The sequence below is a fragment of the Penicillium crustosum genome (genome assembly GCF_028827405.1).
Source record: "Penicillium crustosum strain IBT 35664 chromosome Unknown utg000002l_segment0_segment0, whole genome shotgun sequence".
Taxonomy (NCBI): Eukaryota; Fungi; Ascomycota; class Eurotiomycetes; order Eurotiales; family Aspergillaceae; genus Penicillium; species Penicillium crustosum.
In genome coordinates, this window is record NW_026623123.1 from 3,930,471 (window position 1) to 3,946,585 (window position 16,115).

Here is a 16,115-nt window from a genome sequence, read left to right on the forward strand (position 1 = left end):
GCATTCACAATTGACCAAGGGTATACACAAACAATAACAACGCTGGCAGAGAGCATGATGGAATTAAAGTATTAAATTGGACCCAACAAGCCCATATAAGAACAGAGGGGATATCATAGAAGTGAAGATAAACAGTGGAAAAAAGCAACGAGATAACTAAGGCCAACAAAAGAAAAGACCAAGGAAATAAAAGCCCAAATGCTGCGTCGTCTTGTCATCAGAACACGGACATGAAGAGAAAATAGGAAAACACTTGATAATGCGAGATGTTGTACAACGAAGCTGCTCGAGGGCCGCCTCTCGAAATCACAGCGGTGCATCTTATTTCTGGGGCTGGGTCTTGACATTGTTTGAGAGCCAGGCCTAGCAAGAGATAGCACGGTTAGATCGGGACTTTCAAGTTGATAGATCAGGGACACGACTTACAAGACCCTCGAAAATACCGGTTCCATCTGTTGCAACACTAGGCGCAACGTACCACAGCTTGTCCTTGAGCTTAGTCAATTGAAGCTGCTGAGTCACTTCCTCAGGGCTCAAGTCTAGAAGTGGGTCAGCGGATAGGTTCATCGAATTCAAGGAACGGGAGATACGCACGGCCAGGAATATCTTGCTTGTTGGCGAACACCAGAAGCAGAGCATCCTTCATTTCACGATCGTTGATGATCTTGTGTAGTTCTGAGCGAGCCTCCTCCACACGCGCCGTGTCGCTGGAGTCAACCACGAAGATCAATCCTTGTGTACCAGAGTAATAGTGTCTCCAAAGTGGTCGGATCTTGTCCTGACCACCGACATCCCAGACATTGAACTTGACATTCTTGTAGGTCACACTCTCGACGTTGAATCCGACGGTAGGAATGGTAGTCACGTCCTGGTTGCTGAGTTTAAGTTTGTAGAGAATTGCTAGAAAGAATGTTAGCCAATCTTGACCGGGGTCTCTAGTAAGGTCGAGGAAACATACTCGTCTTTCCAGCAGCATCCAAACCCAACATGAGGATACGCATCTCCTTGGTTCCGAAGATCTTGCCCATCATCTTAGATACTTGTCCACCCATTTTTGCGGGAGTTGACGCGGTGTCGGGACGTGCTCAGGAGCTGTTTGGCGGAATATCAACAATTGCGACCCGCGTATGAATTGCGGGTTTGTGAGAGAGAATGCAAGACACCAGACGTTTCCGTACAAAGTGACTTCGATTGAGACGACAGGTCCGCCCACAAAAGGATAGAAAAAAGAGAAAAGAAGGTGTGTTGGTGCGTGATCTTCAATCTAATTTCCCTGAGGCGGGGGAACCTAGAAAAGGGGCTTGGGCTGGGCTTACTCATCATAGCCCGTTACCACGAGGTACACGAGGCAGTTTCATCCTCGTATTCCGTTTCATGTATAGCATTCTTGAACTTACTTTATCCATTGTTTGATGCCATGGACAATAGAAGTCCATATGTCTAACAAAAACACATTCCCCAATGTTAAATTAAATTGCAAGACCCATGGTTGTGACCTTTCCTGGTGATCGGCATCGGAGGAACAATCATTCCGATAGTATATAGTGTAGCATGTCACTTTCTTGTAAGATACTCACTCAATGACACCTACATTTCCGCTACACATCCAATGTAGTCAGTGTATTACTGTCCTACTGCATTAAGCAGATATCAAGAGGAGTTTCGAAACAGGTTTGTCGTTGGCGACATATCCTCAGCTTGTGGAATGTCGTTACATCATGGTCAAATGAAGTCACACAAGGTGGTTAACATACATAGCGGACAGCTCTTTTCTTGATTTCTTTCTTGGGACAATTCTAATTGTTTGAAATTCTTAAGAGTCATGCACGGCAAAGGACACAAGTTCGAACGCCATGCCTCAGTCACGCAGCAGCGTCGACTGGCGCTACAATACGAGCGAAACGCTTGGTTAGGGCCGCCGCCAGATGTATGAATCTCTCTGGAGTAGCAGGAACAACCACTTCTTGACAAGCCTAATATGACTACTAGACTATCTACGCCGGTGTATCCAGCAATTTTGAAGATCACCATACATCAACTGTAGCAATCGCAATCCGTGACACCACATATTTACTAGACTTCATCGAGAAGAAGTTCACAAACGGCCAAGCATCTTCAGACGAAGCTACTGATTTCATCATTTCCGAACTGAAGGAATATTCAGCGCGCCACCTCGAGAAGATTGTTGGAATATCAATGCCGGAACATGTTGCAAAGCACTGCCCTAGACTATGTCCTCGCCTTTGGGCGGAGCTCGACATCGTCCCATTGGTCCTGTCGAACGCAACTCTCATAGACAGACTCAGCATCGAACAGGCTAGTGAGAACCCAAATCCGAGATCGAGTGGATGGAATGAAAAGACCCTCGACGAACAGGCTGAATCCATGGCCCGAAAAGGTGTTAGGTTGGTTGGTCCCATTCAATATTACAAAGGAGTCATTGAATCTAACTTTATACAGACTATTTGGACCGGAAAACACGCCCCTGCTACAAGTGGGCTTCCTCGGGCTGGTGGAAGTAGACACAGCGTACCATGTGCGACTTGCGGACCTGAGTGATTTCCAGAAAACAGTCTCGGATAGAACTTGGACCGCAATGCAACGCTACGCCACTGAATTGAAAGAACGCAATGTGAAAGTGGCATTTTTCAGTTCCACCCCCCAAGGTGGTGGTGTGGCTCTAATGCGGCATGCTCTCTTGCGATTTTCACATTATCTGGGCACTGACATGAAATGGTGCGTCTGTGCCTGTACCTATGTATCTGTGTCATTGCAGGAATAAATACTAACTCAATTCTCGCAGGTATGTTCCAAAACCACGCCCGGGTGTCTTCCGGGTAACCAAAACAAACCACAATATCCTCCAAGGTGTCGCGCATCCAGACGAGCGCTTAACACCAGAGAACAAGAAACTCCTGCAGGAGTGGATTGAGGAGAATGCCAGAAGATACTGGACCCGAACAGGTGGACCTTTACTTCCACCATCAGAGGGCGGTGCAGACGTCGTGATCATCGATGATCCCCAGATGCCAGGCCTCATTCCCATCGCAAGGAAACTAGCTCCGAATCGACCAATCATATTTCGAAGCCACATCCACATCAGAAGTGATTTAGTTGCGATACCTGGTTCTCCACAGGCGGAGGCCTGGGAATTCCTGTGGGATAATATTAAACACGCCGACTGTTATATCAGCCACCCTGTGAGCGCCTTCGTGCCACGCAATGTGCCCCAAGAGATGGTAGGCTATATGCCTGCGGCAACTGACTGGTAAGGGCTGAGAAGTCTGATAGTCTGCTTTCATCGTTCATCTCACTGACTGGGACATAGGTTGGATGGATTGAACAAGACTATGCGGGACTGGGACATTGCGCACTATGGCCGCATCTTCAATTCAGCCTGTCGTAATGCGGACATGCCAACTATTCAATGGCCTGAGGGTTAGTAGCTAAATCAGCATCTGGTCCCTCGGTGTAAACTAACACAAACCCAGATTCATATATCGTCCAGATCGCACGCTTCGACCCGTCAAAGGGTATTGTGGATGTATTAGTGTCCTACGAGAAATTCTACAACAAACTCGTAGCCGAAGCACCAAATATGGTCCCTCCCAAACTACTGATTTGCGGACACGGATCAGTAGATGATCCCGACGGAGGAAGAATCTACGATGAGACAATCGAATATCTCGACACCAAAGTCCCAAATATCCGCCATCTGATTTGCGCCATGCGCGTGCGGCCCTGCGACCAAGTCCTGAACGCCATTCTCTCCAAGGCGACCGTCGCACTGCAACTATCCACATCCGAAGGCTTCGAGGTAAAAGTCTCCGAGGCAATCCACAAAGGCAAACCAGTCATCGCTACGCGTGCCGGCGGCATCCCGTTGCAGGTTGCGCACGGGAAGAATGGGTTCCTGGTTGATGTGGGCGATACCGATGCTGTGGCGGAGCGCTTGTTTGAACTCTGGACGGATCATGATCTGTACCACCGCATGTCGGAGTATGGTATTCATAATGTAAGTGATGAAGTGAGTACCGTGGGAAATGCCCTCAACTGGATGTATCTCTCTTCCACGTTATCGCGCGGTGAGTCCATTCGGCCCAATGGCCGTTGGATCGATGATATGGCGTTTGAAAAGCTTGGTCTCCCTAACAAAAAAGATGAATTGCGGCTCAAACGTGCAGTCGAGGTGGAGAATATGGGGTAATTGTACTTTTCTTTGACTCCCCTTCGGTGATTAGCAGCACGCATATAAAAAACAACATCCGAACTGTCTGCCACAGGAGATACTCAATTGGTATACAAATCGATATCTCAAAAAAACAACAACATTAAAAGTATGTAGCATGGGGGGTATCACAAAACCAGAAACGAAACCGAAGACAAAAAAAGCCCACCAACCTCTCTCAAGGCCTCCCAACAACCCGATACCTCTCCCTAGCCATACCCCCCTCAGCCCCCTCAACACCATACCCCTCCCCAACCTCGCCAACAATCCTCGCGGGCCTCCCACCAACAATACACCAACTCGGCACCACCATACCAGGCGGAACAACGGCGCCATCAAGCACATAAGCATAGTCCTTAATAATAGCCATACTACCTATAGTAGCGCCCTTGCCCACATGAACATGATTCCCCAGCGACGCAGCCTCAACAACAGCACCCTCGCCGACAAAAACATGGTCGCCGATCTTGAGCGGGTAGAACGAGTGGATGCCGCGGTGTAGTCGGCTCGGCGGGCGTAGGATCGCGCTCTTGGAGATGTAGCTGTATCGTCCAACTGTTATCGCCACGCTGGGCGTGCTGGGGTTTGCGGCTGCTGGTGCGGCTGGATTGTTGGGGTCGCTGGGAGGGAGTGTTGCGGTGCGGAATAGGTCGCCGCGGATTACGGCTTCGGCTTGGATCACTGTTTTCCCACCTAGGATGATATGTTGTGTGCCATGGATTTGGGATCGGCGGGAGATTTTGTTTCCTGTGTCCTGTTTTTTTGGTGGTTAGGTTGGGGTTCTTTGTTTTGGGTGGGTTGGGAGATTTGGTGTGAATTGAGAGGCTAATGTTGGGGGAGTTGCTTACGGTCTCGATGTATTCACCCTTTGCTGCTTTTGGTGGAGGCATTGTGAAGAATATTAAGAAGGTTTCCTGTCGTGGGATGCTGCAATTGTGAAGTTGGAGTTAGAACAAATGTAGCTTGACCCTCGGATAATGGACGTGGCAGTATAGTCCTAAGGCGGTGGAGGTAAACAACTATGACGATTTTAATAGGCCGATTGCAATGATCTTCTCTAACTTGGTCGAATAATTGACATTCTATCTACCTACTCTACAAGTTGCACTCAAGGGGGAAAATGAAATCAGTGAATTATTCATGAACTATACATTACACTGTTATAAACAAAGCTTCAACAATTTCTGGATATTCTGGCAACCGACCAGGTCAAAAACAAAACAGACAAAAAAGGGCATAGAATCATAGCCAACCCAAACTTAATTACCTCCACACAACACAGCATGTCCGCAGTTTTGATATAAGCAGCTTCAACCAACAAACTCAAAGGGGGAAACTAGGAAGATTGAGCCTTCTTCTGCTCGAAGGGACCATCCCAGTGCAGCTTAAGCGACATGGGGAAGGGACAGTAAGAAGTTCCGTCAGCGCGGAGGTAAACGTGGTAGCCACCCTCTTGAGGAATCTTCTGAAGCTGGCCCTGGGGACCGGGAGCACGACGGAGACCCTGCAGACGGCCGACGACACGCAGCATAGCAACGAGGGCAATCTTGGTAATCTGCTCACCAAATCCGGTGGTAGGACCCTGACCATGGTTGATATATGAGTCAAGAGGACGGTTAAGGTTGACCTGGGTTGGCTCAGGGAAGACGCTGGGGTCGTGGTTGGCCTGGTCGAAGGAGGCGAAGACCTGCTGACCGGGCTGGATGGTGTAGCTCTTGCCATTTTCCTCAACGGTGACAGTTTCCTTGGCCTCGCGGAAGGCGCCGAAGGTGCCGTTCAGTCGAACAGCCTCCAGACAGTAGCGGTAGAGCTTCTCGTCCGCCTCGGCGGAGTTGGTCTTGGCGAGGCTGTTGATTTCAGCCAGGTGGGCCTTGTTCTCGGGTGCGGTGTAGAACTCGATGATCTGGGTGAAGACCTGGCCCTGGTTGGGGACGAGACCGACGATTGTTGGGACGATGGCGGACCAGGTGATTTCGGAGGCGCTGGAGCCGGCCTCCTTCATGCGGCGGATAGCTTCGGTTCCAAACTCGCGGAGAGCGTTGTCATGGGGGTGGAAGCTGTTGATGAGACCAGAAAAGAGACCGCTGTTGGTGTCGGCCTTGACGGTGGCTTCGACGACCTGACCGAGCTGGGTGGAGACGGCGGAGGCGGCCTTGTTCAAGGCATACGAGCGAGGAGCGTCGACGTCGAAGAAGAGCGCGGAGAAGATGGTGGAAAGGATCATGTACATCTCATACTCGGTGAAAAGACCCTGTGGGTTCTGCTCAGTCTTCAGGGGAAGGCCGAAGATGGTAGAGGCGAAGTGGACGTGGGCCAGGTTGCCGACATCGCGAGTGATATCGATCTGGTTGATCTTGCCCAGCTGGCCAGCCTTCTCAGCAATCAGACGCTCAGTGATGTCTTCGTAGAAGGTTTTGACGAGCTTGGGGAACTCCTCGGTGTTGAGAGCTTTACCGATAGCCTCGCGCTGCTTGGTATCGAACTCGCCCTTGCCGAAGAGCTCAGACATGGAGCGGGCCCAGCTGGGACGGAAATCCTTCTGGTTCTCGAGAAGCAGCTTGGCATTCTGGTGAGAGACCAGGTTGACACGAGGCTCAGTGTATGCAGGCTTGTCCCAGGAGTAATCCTGCTCACGGCCCAGATTCTTCATGATGTTGCGGTTCTCGCTGGGGATGGTCATAGGGTAGTGGGCGTAGATGGAGTCAGGCTTGTAGTGGTTAGGGAAGGCGCGTGTGGCCAGCTTATAGAAGATACAGCCCTGGTTAATGTTGAGGTCGTAGCGACACTCGTTGTAACCCCAGTTGGTCAGGTTACGGGGGTTGTAGTCAATCGTGTAGTGACGGTCACCACGGACAAGGGCGACGGCATCTGACAGCACAGCACGGGAGATGGTGTAGGTCGGGGCGATACCGACACCAGGAATCATGGGCTCCTTGGCCTCCTCGGTGACGATACCGGGGTACAGCTCAATGTAATCGGGGTGGTCATAGAGGTGGCGGAGAGTATTAGCGATCTCGGGGTTGGAGTTGACTTCCTCGAAAGTCTCGTAAGCCTTCAGACCGAAGTGCTTACGGAACTCATTGAGAGAACCAACGTTCCATCTACGCGAAGCCTCGATACCGAGGATCTCGATAGAGCGCATGGCCTTGGGCACGTTTCGGGGACCGAAAGAGCTGGCCACGTCCTCGGTGGCGTGAGTCAGAATGTTCACAAGCTCTCCGTCATCGAAGTATCCATCTGCATCACGCTGCAGGCGGGCAAAGGTGCGCTTGGAGGGGTCAGCCTCGAGCAAACCCTCAACCTTCTTCATACCCATCAGTAGCTCGGGCATGGTGACCTCCTCGGCAGGCTTGCCCATAAGGTCATAGTAGATCTGCTCAATCCACTTCTCATCACCCTGACTGATGGCCGAGTGCCAACGGTAGGCCAGGTTGAACTCGACAGAGCACTGGTTGCCGAGACCGGAAGGAGTGGCACCGGCCTTCTCAACCTGGGCACGGGGATCCAAACACCAGGTGGAGTTGGTGCGGTTCAAGTTGACAATGGTGCGCAGGTAATCGTACAAAGTGATGTTGATGTACAGACCGCAAGTGATAAGACGACCGGTCTGGAACAGGTCCTCATCACGCTTGGCCCAGGCCTTCTTGGTGTCCTCCTCGGACAGACCAGGGCGGGGCTTGCTGAAGCGACCGTTCTCGTTGATCTCAGCCAGCTGACCCACGACGTGGTTGTGGAAACGGTTCAGCATAACCAGCAGGACACCGCAGGCAGCAGGAAGGGCCTGCAGACGACCCTCGGAGAAGCAATCGGGCTTCAGCTTTCCGTCCTGGTGGGAACGAATCAGATCCTGTTGCTCCTTGATATCACCGTACAAGATGGACAAGTCAAGGTACGCGGAGGTCTTGTTCAAGTGCTGTTGGCGGTAGTCGGTCTGGAAGATATCTACGGAACCAGCATATTAGCGCCTGGATTGTAACCTCTGGGGTAACTGACTTACCGTGAATAATCAAAGAGGCCCAGTCGAAGAAGACACTGGAGACCTTGTTGGGGTGGGGAGTAAACTCCTGACGTGCAAAGAGGGTATCAAAAATCAGACCGGCGTCGGGCAATCCACTGGGTTGGATGGTCAGGGGAGCAATTGTGCGGCAGTATGGGGTATTAGCAGCTCCCAGCCATGGGAGAGTAGGGTTGTTGTTTGAGCCATCGGCGGAGCGGTACTTGTACTCGTCTCCCATGTAACTATTCACAGTGTTAGCGCGCAATTGCAAAGCAACAGTCTCCAATTAGGGATTTCTCACGAGAGAGGCGGGTGATCGATTGAGTTCCATAGTTCATCCAGGAATACACTGGTGAGCTCGGGACGGTTCTTGGAGTTACCGGGCAGATCTGCGACCATCTGGATTATGCGCTCCATCAAGTAGGTCTTGTCATCAATAAGTTCGCCGGAGGCTTTGGTCGCAATCAGGTCTTTGACGGTGTTGACATCACGGAATCCCAGTGACTTGATGTCATTGATGAGACCGGAGGACTTGTCGTGCTTCAAGTAGGTACCATCACTGGTCTGGTTGGGCAGAGGTTCCTGCGAAGCGTGAATTGCTTGCGCATACTTCTCAAATACAGCGACAACCTCGGCACGCTTCACGACGTGGTTTTCCTCCTTAGTAGACGTGGACTTGCGACTCGGTGACACCTTAGAGGCGCGCTTGCTGCTCTTGTCTGTAGTCTTGTCTGCGATCTTTGGCTCGGTGTCACCATTGGTCTCCTTGGAGTCCTTGGACCGCTTGAACTGAGTAGAGAATCTCCTGAGCATTGTGAAAAATAATGACACAAACGAGTCAGGAGGAGAAAGTAAACTGAAAAAAAGAAAACAGAAAGAGGCTACAGGCCAGATCAGGGGGAATAAATCAGAAGCTGGTGCTCTTTAAAACCAGCTGTGCGGGCGACGCAAGTCAGCTGCAGGACTGTGGAGCGTCCAAGAGGTGGCGGATTTGTTATCGCCAATAGTTGATTGACTGTGAGAGCATTTGATTTGATGGAGAGCATTAGGTCGATCTCTTTTTCTCGGGCCTGAACCTGGCCTCTGTTACAAAATATCCCAGCCCCGCATGGTACAAGCTCAATGTCCAAGTGGAGTCTCCATAGTGGGTTTCTCGATGATGAAGTTCCTTAATATAGTAATTGATCGTCATTTATAAATTTTGGATACCCGAGAAAGGGGGATAACTATCTGTTCAAGTACGTACTTTGTAACTATACAGAATACCCGAATATCTTGGGAATCATATGGTTCAATCTATAGTACAACCAAGTGTGTATGTGTGGCATGCATAACATAGCCCAGAAGTGAGCTGAATACCAAACCCAGATCTAGGTAGATCTATACATCACCAGCTTCGGAAGAGTAATCGGATAATAAACCAATGACTATGAAAAATGCCGTAATACCAGTCTATAATCAGCGGTGTACCTAAATTTCCTGTACGAGGTGATCCCCTAACTGCAAAAAGATCTCAAGATCGAACTAAATCGACACCAAGTGGGGGGAGATGAACTTTTCTGCATTTTCGACCAAAAAAAGAAATTTTCAATAGTACTTTGTGGCTGGCTGGAGTATCACACTTTTATTCTATCATTGGCTCCAATTAGGGTTATCTCATCCATGCTACCCATAACTACTACTCTGATGGGATTGATGCAAGGAAGGTCCTTAATGTGAGAGAGAACCAGAGCTGTCCATGCAAAACTTTTCCATTTTGGTTTTGATCGTCGTAGACCCACCTGTTCACCCACTGACTATGGGATTTAAGTGGCGAACGGGCCGTCAGCTTGCACGAACCACATTGTGTCGTCTGTCATTGGTAGTCGAATCTGCCAGTCATCATCACGAATTATTCAGAATCTGATCCATCTCTCTCCACTTTCAGGGCCTTACTTTTTTGTTTACGGAGTACAAATTCCACTGTCCTCGTGGCGTTTTCCTTAGAACGCGAGTTTCGACGCGAAAATGGGAAATTCCTTTTTTTTTTTTTTTTTTTTTTCGTATTTCCCACAGAGGGTCATGACGAGAGCTGCCCTGATCTGATGATATTTTAACCTCATAGTTCGGTTATGGAACCATGGGCCATTGTCTTGGGGGAGGGCCGCTCCCGCATACTCTGTCCAAGGATGGATAATCTATGCTGTATGCATAATATCGCCTGTCAATTCACAGATCCCTTGTTCGGCCGTAAATACAATTGGCTTCCTTTTTTTTTTTTCGGGTTATGAAGAAAAAGGCTAGAAGTCCCACTCTTTTTCCCCTTCGGATATTGTGCTTTTCAACTTAAAACAATTCCACGATTCCGCGCGGGATGACTCGTGAATTTCCATATTATCAGCCATCCCAGATGTGATGAATATTTTTCCTTGTATAATACATAAACCTTGTACTCCTTAGTCATAGTGGTACCTTGAAACCCTTTCTTAAGTCTGACTAGAGAAAGTGACGGCGGTAAAGATAGGGCCACCAGTGGATCGCGGCCGTGAGCCGTGAAGGACCATGAACGATCAATGCATATCGATACCTAGAGCAAGCTAGCGTCAAAGTTAGACAGATCGATCGCTCAAGACCGAACCGATGCGGCGGAACAACTAGGAACAACTAGGGGCACCTCTCACCCCCTTACACCTCCTGAATCATTAGTCACTACAAGCTCTCAGAGGCTATGTGGGGAAGGATCGACAATAATATCCCGAACACCCTACTATCGTCTCCTTTCAGAAACCCATGGGACCAATGAGTACTTGTGGATGGAGTAGCAAGAGGATTAAAATCTGCAAGTCTCTCTTTTGGTTTTTGTTCAGCTCTCACGGAAATTCCAAATCCACACGCGATCCAGGTCCCGCCCTACCCAGGTCCGACCCGTACAGCCCGTACAGCCCGTACAGCCCACACCCCTCGTGCAGAAAGTACTTGAGTCAGGTTCAGCCTAGTTTGCAACAAACTCGCATATCCAGCAATGATTACCGACGCGTATCCATTGGATGAAATGCACCTCCGTTAGATCGAAGTAGGTTTTCGTGAAACCTTTACCTGCACGTAAGTCACCGAAAATTAACAGAAAGACATCCCAAAAGTAAGACACGAGGCGCATGTTGTGATGGGAATGTGCCAAGTCTGGGGGCCCGCCCGTCAGCCCGCTCCGGTTTGACGTATACTTTTCACAAACCTGTGATGATCGGCTAGTGGGTTGGACATTCTTATCCTGCCAACCTCCCCCCTTCTCTGCTGGGTCTGATGTAGGGCGCTGATTCGTGTAATACCAGCTGTACCCAGCTGCATTAAAGCGTCATCCCAACCTTGAGCCTTGTCCACCCCCCTTCTCGTATATAGCCCCCTTCAGGTCTTATCAGGTGTGCCTGAAGTTTCGACCTTTTTTTTTTTGTCTGACCTACTGTATTATCATTCGGTAGCATCATGGCTTATGAACACCAAGCCCTAGCGGGCATGCCAAAGCAGTTTGTGCTGTGCTTTGATGGCACCGGAAACAAATTCGCCGGTGATGAGTCGGATAGCAATGTGCTCAAGATCTTTCGCGTAAGTGAGACTGCAAGCTAAGGTTTGAGCCCATGCTAAGAAGTTGCAGATGCTTGACCGCAGCAAGAGTCACCAGTATCATTACTACCAGCCAGGCATTGGCACATATGTGACTTCAAAGTCGCTGACTAGCCATGGTCGAATCCAACGTATCAAGTCTGCCTATCAAAAGGCCAAGGATTCGGCGGTCGGGTCTTCCTTTGACGAGCATGTCATGGGTGGATACAAGTTCCTGATGCGATACTATTCCCCTGGAGATGAGATCTTCTTCATTGGGTTCAGTCGTGGTTCATACATCGCACGATTCCTAGCAGAGATGCTGGACTATATCGGTCTCCTCGAAGCAGGAAATGAGGAGCTGGTCCGCTTTGCATGGAAGACGTTCGCCAAATGGCAGCAGCGGTCGGATGACTCGGAAGAAGAGCGCGAAGAAAAGAAGAAGCTCTTCGCCTACATGAAGGCCTTCCGTGAAACTTTCAGTCGCCCTATCTCGCGTATCCGTTTCATGGGTCTCTTCGACACCGTCAACAGTGTGCCGCGCTTCGAATCTGCTTGGATGCAGCGCACGAAGTTCCCCTACACCGCACGCAGTTCCGCTAAAGTGATTCGCCATGCCGTGGGTATCGATGAGCGTCGCGCGAAGTTCCGCCAGGATCTGATTTCTGGCGCGCGTCCCAAGGAGAAGAAGAAACACCGCCGCCGCCCCCATTTGCCCACAAACCACCTACACCTCTTCCACCAGGATCAGAAAGAGAAGCCTCAGGAGGAAGCCGCAGACAACGTTCCTGTCATTCAAATCAATGACAACCCCGAGGAGGAACAGCAGGATGGAGATAAGGCCGAGCCTGAATTTAATACTCCCAGATATGGGCCCAGCACTGGAGAGACATACTACCACACCGGCCGCCGTGCCTCACACCAACACACACCTTCGCAACCATCCTCCCGCGCCGGTAGTGAAAGTGGGACAATGAAGCCCAACAAATACCGCGCACCCTCTCCCCGACGCAGGCTCGCAGTGCCCAAAGCGTCAATGGATGATCTCCGCTCAGTGAGAAGCAAAGAGTCTTTCCACAGCGGGCACTCCAACACACTCTCAGTGCAAATTCCCGTCATAGAAGTCGATTCCAGCGACGACGAAGACGACCAAGACATCCACGAGGTCTGGTTCCCAGGCTGCCACGCAGACATTGGCGGTGGATGGACGCTCTCGGACGGCGAGTCATGGGCGCTCAGCCACGCGCCGCTCGTGTGGATGACACAGGAAGCACAAAAGGCCGGTCTCGAGCTCGATGAGCGCAAGATGAAACAGTTCCAGTGTCTGGAGGAGTACGATGGTGATTACAGCCCCATCCGGGAAGAAATTAATGCCCGACGGCCGAGTCGGTGCGTTGAGCCTCATGCTGAAAACGATGATACTTTCCGCTCCATGCCTGATGAGAAAGAGCGCACTGCTGCGAGTCGCGACTTCTGGCATGCGCTGCATACTTCCAGTACGAAGGGCTTGCTGCATGACTGTCTGATGTTCAACCAGGGTATTCCTGCTATGTCGGTGATCACGTGGCGCATTATGGAATGGCTGCCGTTCCGTCGTATGGATCTGCAGCCTGATGGGTCGTGGAAGCCGATTAGTTGGCCGTTGCCTCGTGGTGAGGTGCGGGATGTTCCGCTTGATGCTGAGATTCACGTTTCTGCTATCCGGCGTATGCAGGCGGATCCCAAATACCGTCCTGGTAATGTGATTGTTGGTGGCGGTGGTCGTGGTATACGTGTTGCACCAGAGGAGTATGGTATGGGTGAGTGGGTGGTGTTCAAGCACGAAGGTGATCTGGTGCGGGAGACTTATGTCCGCAAGGACATCTCTAAGTGCAAGGAGGGCGAGGAAGAAACCAACCATTGAGATATCCCTGTATTTCTTTCTTTCTTTTGTTTAGATGCCATCGACTTGGCCTCTTTTCTATACTGTCTAATAGCTAATTCGGAGTTGTGTTAAATATTAAATGTTAAATGATACCTAGGTATATATATACTCTTACCGAACTTAACATGCCGGGGCCTACCTTAGTCCCTCAGGGAGCTCGCAACCTCATAGAATGGAGGTAGTCTCGGAATAGTCAGGAATAAATATGAGAGCATGTCTTGGTGTTTTCCCATTCAAGAGACTTTTTGGATCATTTACTTATTCTATGATTAGGCTAACTTAACTAGCTAAAATTAATCAATTACATAGATGTACTCCGTATTAGGGCTCATACCTTGCAACTTTTTGCTCACTGAGTACTCCCTAGATCTAAGCACGCCCCTGAGAGGTCTGATATTCAGGATTACAGTCGTTCTAACGAATATGAGGATATATATCGGAATGTATTGGAAATTTATCGGCTTGATGGATACGTGAAACAGACACGGTATGAATACATAAGAATTTATAGAATTAAGCAATCCAACTCGGACTAGTCCTCAAAGCGCTGGTTCCCAAGTCCCCGGCCCTTCAGGTTTATCTCATCCAGGAAGATTGAACTCACCAAACCCAGTGCACTCAGGCCTGTCATCACATAGAATATCGTGTGGAAGCACTTCAGATAGACACCTAATACCTGGCCCAGCGTTGATATAGGAACATGTAGCGATCCCAAAGAGTCAATGAAGCTCACAGCATTGGAAGCATCTTTCAGAGGCGCCAATGCTCCTGTCAGCTGAAGTGTAGGTGTAGTATCAGTGATAGTCCTGGAGAAAACATTGTTGAAAATTGACGAAGAAATAGTGAGACCGACAAGACCACCAAACATGCGAATAGTTAAAAACTGCCCAATAGCTAAGCCTGTGTCATCAACATTCTTAACGCTCGCTTGCATCGGAAGGATATTAAGGCGTAATAGCGCAACTCCCTGACCCCAGAGAATAGGAAGCCCGTAACATACAGATGCTGAAGACCCTACTTCGAAGAGGGCTAGTAAGCCGGATCCTAGCGTAAGGATAACCCACGAAAATCGTAAAAGCCACACATAACCTCCGAACAATGGTACTAGCATCATTGAGACGGCTGCTACTAAGACGCTGATAATCGAGGTAGGCAATAGGTATACGGCGGATGATATTGCGCTTTGGAGCTCTACAGCTTGGTAGAGTAAGGGCAAGTATTGTAGGAGGGAGACTAACACTGTGCCGTGGAGGAAGCCTCCTAGTAAAGTCACGTTTCCGGTCTTCGAGTGGAAAATACGATGAGGAACGATAGGATCGGTAGGCTTTCCCTCGTAGAATCCAAAAGTGACGAGTGCCGCCACTCCTAAGAATAGTGGAAGGAGAGTCTGCCAGGAGGGCCATGGATATAAGGAGCCCGCCCAACTCATCGGAATAACTAAAATCGAGATTCCGATGATAAATAGCGCTATTCCAATCCAGTCGAGACGCTTTAAATTTCCAACGAGCGTGGAATCGAGCGGAATAGGCCGAAGTTTGAGGAAGATGATAACCAAAGGTGTCCCAATCCCGAGCCATGGGAGGTTGATCCATCCAATCCACCTCCAGGAGGCATACGTGGAAAATAGCGCCCCAACGGTAGGACCCATGATATTACCCACGGCTCAAGGAATGGCCATTAAGCCTAGATATGTCGAGCGTTCCTCTAGTGTTGTCATATCTGCGAGAATCACCTGCACTAAGACATCGATCCCGCCGCCACCGAGACCCTGGAGGACTCGCCCAACAATTATGGTGCCCATATTTTGCGCCGTAGCGAAGACGATGGAACCGATGAAGAACAATCCAATGGATATATAAAGAGGGGGTTTGCGACCGAACTCGTTGGAGATACTGGCCCAAACCGGTTGCATTACTAGACCACAAAGAGTATAGGCCAGGTTTGCCCAGAATGACTCTAGACTCGAGGCCTTTAGATCACCAGCAATGGACTAGTGATAGGGATGAGTATTTGGATAGTACGCGGATGGGAATAGACGCAATGGCTCACTGGAAGGGCAATGCTTAGGCATGTGGCATCCAACTGGAACACGAAAAGAGTCGCTGCGAGCCCTATGAACGCGAGCTTGAAGGAAAGCGACTTTGGCTTTTTGGTCGTTGATTCAGCATCATTCTGCTCATTTTGATCTGTTGGGGAGTATGTATTACTGGTCTCAGTCACTTTCTCCATACCATTGACTTCCAGGTTTTCTTCTAATCTCAGTCTGTTGGGAATAGCAGAGATCTCGGTAATAGGGCCGGAGATGGCCTCGGAATGGATCATAGTGCTTCCTGAGCAGATTGACTATGGCGCAAGTACCCAGAGGGGGAGACAGGAGATTTGAGAGATTG

At 49.7% G+C, this 16,115-nt stretch overlaps 7 protein-coding genes across 7 annotated transcripts; 2 read left to right on the forward strand and 5 right to left on the reverse strand.

Moving 5' to 3' along the window:
- Positions 1–321: 321 nt before the first annotated feature.
- Positions 322–1,052, reverse strand: N7487_005000 (ADP-ribosylation factor family protein; the record flags this gene model as incomplete). Its single annotated transcript, XM_056872747.1, has 4 exons — positions 322–363; positions 427–539; positions 595–900; positions 959–1,052. 4 exons carry the CDS (start codon positions 1,050–1,052, stop codon positions 322–324), a joined length of 555 nt encoding a protein of 184 aa, XP_056730467.1.
- Positions 1,053–1,822: 770 nt separating this feature from the next.
- ccg9 (putative trehalose synthase (Ccg-9)) lies at positions 1,823–4,207 on the forward strand (the record flags this gene model as incomplete). The annotated part of the gene is made up of 6 exons (XM_056872748.1): positions 1,823–1,927; positions 1,990–2,405; positions 2,461–2,736; positions 2,804–3,268; positions 3,329–3,438; positions 3,492–4,207. The coding sequence occupies 6 exons, from the start codon at positions 1,823–1,825 to the stop codon at positions 4,205–4,207; spliced, it is 2,088 nt and encodes a 695-aa protein (XP_056730468.1).
- A 199-nt stretch (positions 4,208–4,406) lies between these two features.
- Positions 4,407–5,118, reverse strand: N7487_005002 (dynactin subunit 5; the record flags this gene model as incomplete). The annotated part of the gene is made up of 2 exons (XM_056872749.1): positions 4,407–4,982; positions 5,077–5,118. 2 exons carry the CDS (start codon positions 5,116–5,118, stop codon positions 4,407–4,409), a joined length of 618 nt encoding a protein of 205 aa, XP_056730469.1.
- A 446-nt stretch (positions 5,119–5,564) lies between these two features.
- Positions 5,565–9,038, reverse strand: N7487_005003 (peroxidase/cytochrome P450 family protein; the record flags this gene model as incomplete). Its single annotated transcript, XM_056872750.1, has 3 exons — positions 5,565–8,170; positions 8,226–8,467; positions 8,527–9,038. The coding sequence occupies 3 exons, from the start codon at positions 9,036–9,038 to the stop codon at positions 5,565–5,567; spliced, it is 3,360 nt and encodes a 1,119-aa protein (XP_056730470.1).
- A 2,646-nt stretch (positions 9,039–11,684) lies between these two features.
- Positions 11,685–13,704, forward strand: N7487_005004 (T6SS phospholipase effector Tle1-like catalytic domain-containing protein; the record flags this gene model as incomplete). Its single annotated transcript, XM_056872751.1, has 2 exons — positions 11,685–11,804; positions 11,854–13,704. The coding sequence occupies 2 exons, from the start codon at positions 11,685–11,687 to the stop codon at positions 13,702–13,704; spliced, it is 1,971 nt and encodes a 656-aa protein (XP_056730471.1).
- A 553-nt stretch (positions 13,705–14,257) lies between these two features.
- On the reverse strand, positions 14,258–15,373 carry N7487_005005 (uncharacterized protein; the record flags this gene model as incomplete). The annotated part of the gene is made up of 1 exon (XM_056872752.1): positions 14,258–15,373. One exon carries the CDS (start codon positions 15,371–15,373, stop codon positions 14,258–14,260), a length of 1,116 nt encoding a protein of 371 aa, XP_056730472.1.
- Positions 15,374–15,388: 15 nt separating this feature from the next.
- N7487_005006 (uncharacterized protein) lies at positions 15,389–16,047 on the reverse strand (the record flags this gene model as incomplete). The annotated part of the gene is made up of 2 exons (XM_056872753.1): positions 15,389–15,715; positions 15,775–16,047. The coding sequence occupies 2 exons, from the start codon at positions 16,045–16,047 to the stop codon at positions 15,389–15,391; spliced, it is 600 nt and encodes a 199-aa protein (XP_056730473.1).
- Between the last annotated feature and the right edge of the window lie 68 nt (positions 16,048–16,115).